Source organism: Cystoisospora suis (genome assembly GCF_002600585.1).
Source record: "Cystoisospora suis strain Wien I chromosome Unknown contig_5692, whole genome shotgun sequence".
Lineage (NCBI taxonomy): Eukaryota > Apicomplexa > Conoidasida > Eucoccidiorida > Sarcocystidae > Cystoisospora > Cystoisospora suis.
In genome coordinates this window covers 614-3,294 of record NW_027158482.1, presented here as the reverse complement: position 1 = coordinate 3,294, position 2,681 = coordinate 614, and the positions used below count along the sequence as shown (strand labels likewise).

General features: G+C 42.7%; 2 protein-coding genes across 2 annotated transcripts; one reads left to right on the top strand and one right to left on the bottom strand.

Annotated features, from left to right (window-relative positions):
* Positions 1–11: 11 nt before the first annotated feature.
* CSUI_009496 (uncharacterized protein) lies at positions 12–1,483 on the top strand. The gene has a single exon (XM_068069612.1). It carries the CDS (start codon positions 484–486, stop codon positions 700–702), a length of 219 nt encoding a protein of 72 aa, XP_067918413.1. The 5' UTR covers positions 12–483; the 3' UTR covers positions 703–1,483.
* Positions 495–2,598, bottom strand: CSUI_009495 (uncharacterized protein). Its single transcript, XM_068069611.1, has one exon. It carries the CDS (start codon positions 2,498–2,500, stop codon positions 2,201–2,203), a length of 300 nt encoding a protein of 99 aa, XP_067918412.1. The 5' UTR covers positions 2,501–2,598; the 3' UTR covers positions 495–2,200.
* Positions 2,599–2,681: the final 83 nt, after the last annotated feature.

Here is a 2,681-nt window from a genome sequence, read left to right as displayed (position 1 = left end):
GAGGTGAAAGGGAAGAAGAAGAAGATCCTAAATTAATCTAGAAGAAGAAAAATGTTAAGCGATACTAAGGGATCTTTTTGCATACAGCAGCCCCTTGAAACTACTATGAAGGAGTCTCCTCGTCTTTCTCTCTTCGTTTCATGGAGGCTGCACCCTATCCATCTTTAATGTGTCTTTCATTTATCTAGCTATATCTATCTTTAATGTATTTATCTATCTTTAACCTATTTGTCTATCTTTAATCTATCTCTCTCTATCTATCTGTCTTTAGCCTATCTATCTCTCTATCTATCTATTTATGTAGAGTGTCTTGTCTCTTGTGCCTCGATGGACCAGTCAATTCGTCTATCTATGTGTGAGTGTGCGTGAGACTTTCAGTCGAGCGAGAATGACTTCCCCCTTACTTACTTAGGCTAGAGATGAGCTAAGGTGGATTCAGGACCGAATGGGGGCCCAGAAGAGAAAAGAAGAAAGAAGAAGAGGATGAAGGAGAAATCTTTTCTTGCCTATAGAAAGGCTTGTGTGCTGAGACGGAGCCTCTCTATTTCTTCTTTTTTCTTTCTTGTCTCTTCATCTTCACGTCTTACACCGCCGTCTGTTCAAAGACAGGCAAGTCGCTTTTCTTCTTCTGATAAGATCGATCAATGTCTCACACCCGAAATTTCTTCTTTCTTTGATCTGAGAATCCAAGTGACCGAGTGAGCTGAGGTGTACGTACACCTCACCGGGGAAAAGTTGTAAAGGCGACTACGCCGAGATGGAGGAAGGAGAGATAAAAAGCTTCAATTATCCTTTCTCACGTCTCTCATGGATAGAGAAAGACGGAGAATAGCCAGCCACAAAGAAAGAAAGAAAGAAAGAGTGAGAAAGAAAGAAAGAGTGAGAAAGAAAGAGAGAAAGAGATAAATAATTGTCACGTTTTCTTTGACGTGAGGTGAGTGGGGAGAGATAGCTTCTTTCTTCTTCTCCCTCTTTCATCTCTTCAGACTTTCTTTAAGGGAAAAGAGTACCCTCGCGATCTAAGTTTCATTCCCTTCTTTTCTAAAGTCTCTCATGCATGTAATTTCTTTTCGTAGAGGTACTGAAGTCTTCTTTGCAAAGAAAAGACGGAGGGAGAAGAAGGATTTGCTGTAGATCATCTAGCGCTGTCTCTGCGTGCCTTTGAAGAGACAGAAGAAGATGAAGAAAGCGCTCTTCTTCTCTTCTTTCTGTTTGACAGAGAATTGAACGTGTAAAGAAACGCCATTTTCATAGATCTTCTTTTCTTCATCCTCCGCATGTGTTTCTTTCCTTATTAAGATATGATCGATCTATCTCTCTATCTATCTCTCTATCTCTCTGTCTCTCTGTCTGTCTGTCTCCTCTCTAAAGGACTCTACATGAAACACAGAGAGATGCAACAGAGAGAGGCCTCTCTCGGTTTCTTCCTACTACCTCGCCATCTCCTCGCTAGATCTCTCCGGAGACTCCTCTTCTTCACACGCTATCATCCTCTTTCTTTCTACGATTGAGAATTCCGGGAATTTTCATTCTTTGCTCTCTACCATAGCGGCCTTTCGTAGAAAGCAGATCTAGTCAGAGGAATCGATAGAAATGGAGGGGTGTGAAAAGGGAGAGTGAAGAGAGAAGGTGTAGAAGCAACGGCTCTCTTGAGTAATAGAAGAAAGCGAGAGATGTCTTCTACTGCATACAAGCCTCATACATAGACTTCTTATCACTCCACATCGGCGAAGACTATCGCGATACGAAAGACACGACCTACTACTCCTCCTCCTAGCGAGGGAGACGAGACAGAGGCACTGACTTGATCGATGATCCTTTCAGAGAAATTCATTTTCTCCAATGTAAAAGCACAACAGAAGAACCTTCAGAGAGAGGAGGAGGAGGAGGAGGAAAAGGTGTCGTATCGATCTTGTACAGCTAAAGAGAAAGTTCAAAAAGAGCCTCTCTGCTCTCATCCACACGAAACAAGGAGTGACGGCTGGCCTCTCACGTCCTCGAAACTTCAACGACGGGGGTTAACTGCAATGAAAAGAAAGAAAGAAGGGCGAGAGAGAGAGAGACAGAGGGAGAGAGAGAGAGGGGGGAAGAGTGAGTGTTCTGGAAGTGTCTCGCAAACTTCAAGTGTGGCGACAGGTGCAAGGTGGACTTTAGAGAGATCTTGGCAAGAAGCAGGAGGAATTCCTCTATTATGTCTAGATTAGTTAGTCATATCAACGTAGAAGAAGTCGAAGAGAGGAAAGATGAAAGAAGAAGGTAGAGAGGAAGAGGATTTACACTTTGACATTTCACAGGAGAAAGAGAGAGGGAGCTCTTCTTCTGCTTTTTTCTCCACATGCACATACAGGCAGTCGCAGAAAGAAACCTTTCCTTGACTTCGAGAGAGAACAAGAGAAACGACAGACATATCCAACACTCCTTCTTTCATATCTCCTTCTCTCTTATCTCTTTCTTTATTCCTGTCTTTCTTATCTCCTCCTTCTTTCTTATCTCTTTCCATCTTCCCCCCCCCTCTCTTTCTTTCTTTCTTTTAGTGTCTTCGTTGAAGTTCCTCGAGCTCCGTGAGCATAGTCTCCATGGGAGGTAAAGAAATTGACGTCAATCGGCTATTCCTGTACAGACATCGCGACACACAAGAAAAAAGAGAAATAACGCAACAAAGGAAAGAAAGAAAAAGAAAG

Coding starts and splice junctions, on each gene's coding strand:
- CSUI_009495 (XM_068069611.1), bottom strand. CDS start 2,500: ATGGAAAGAGATAAGAAAGAAGGAGGAGATAAGAAAGACAGGAATAAA.
- CSUI_009496 (XM_068069612.1), top strand. CDS start 484: ATGAAGGAGAAATCTTTTCTTGCCTATAGAAAGGCTTGTGTGCTGAGA.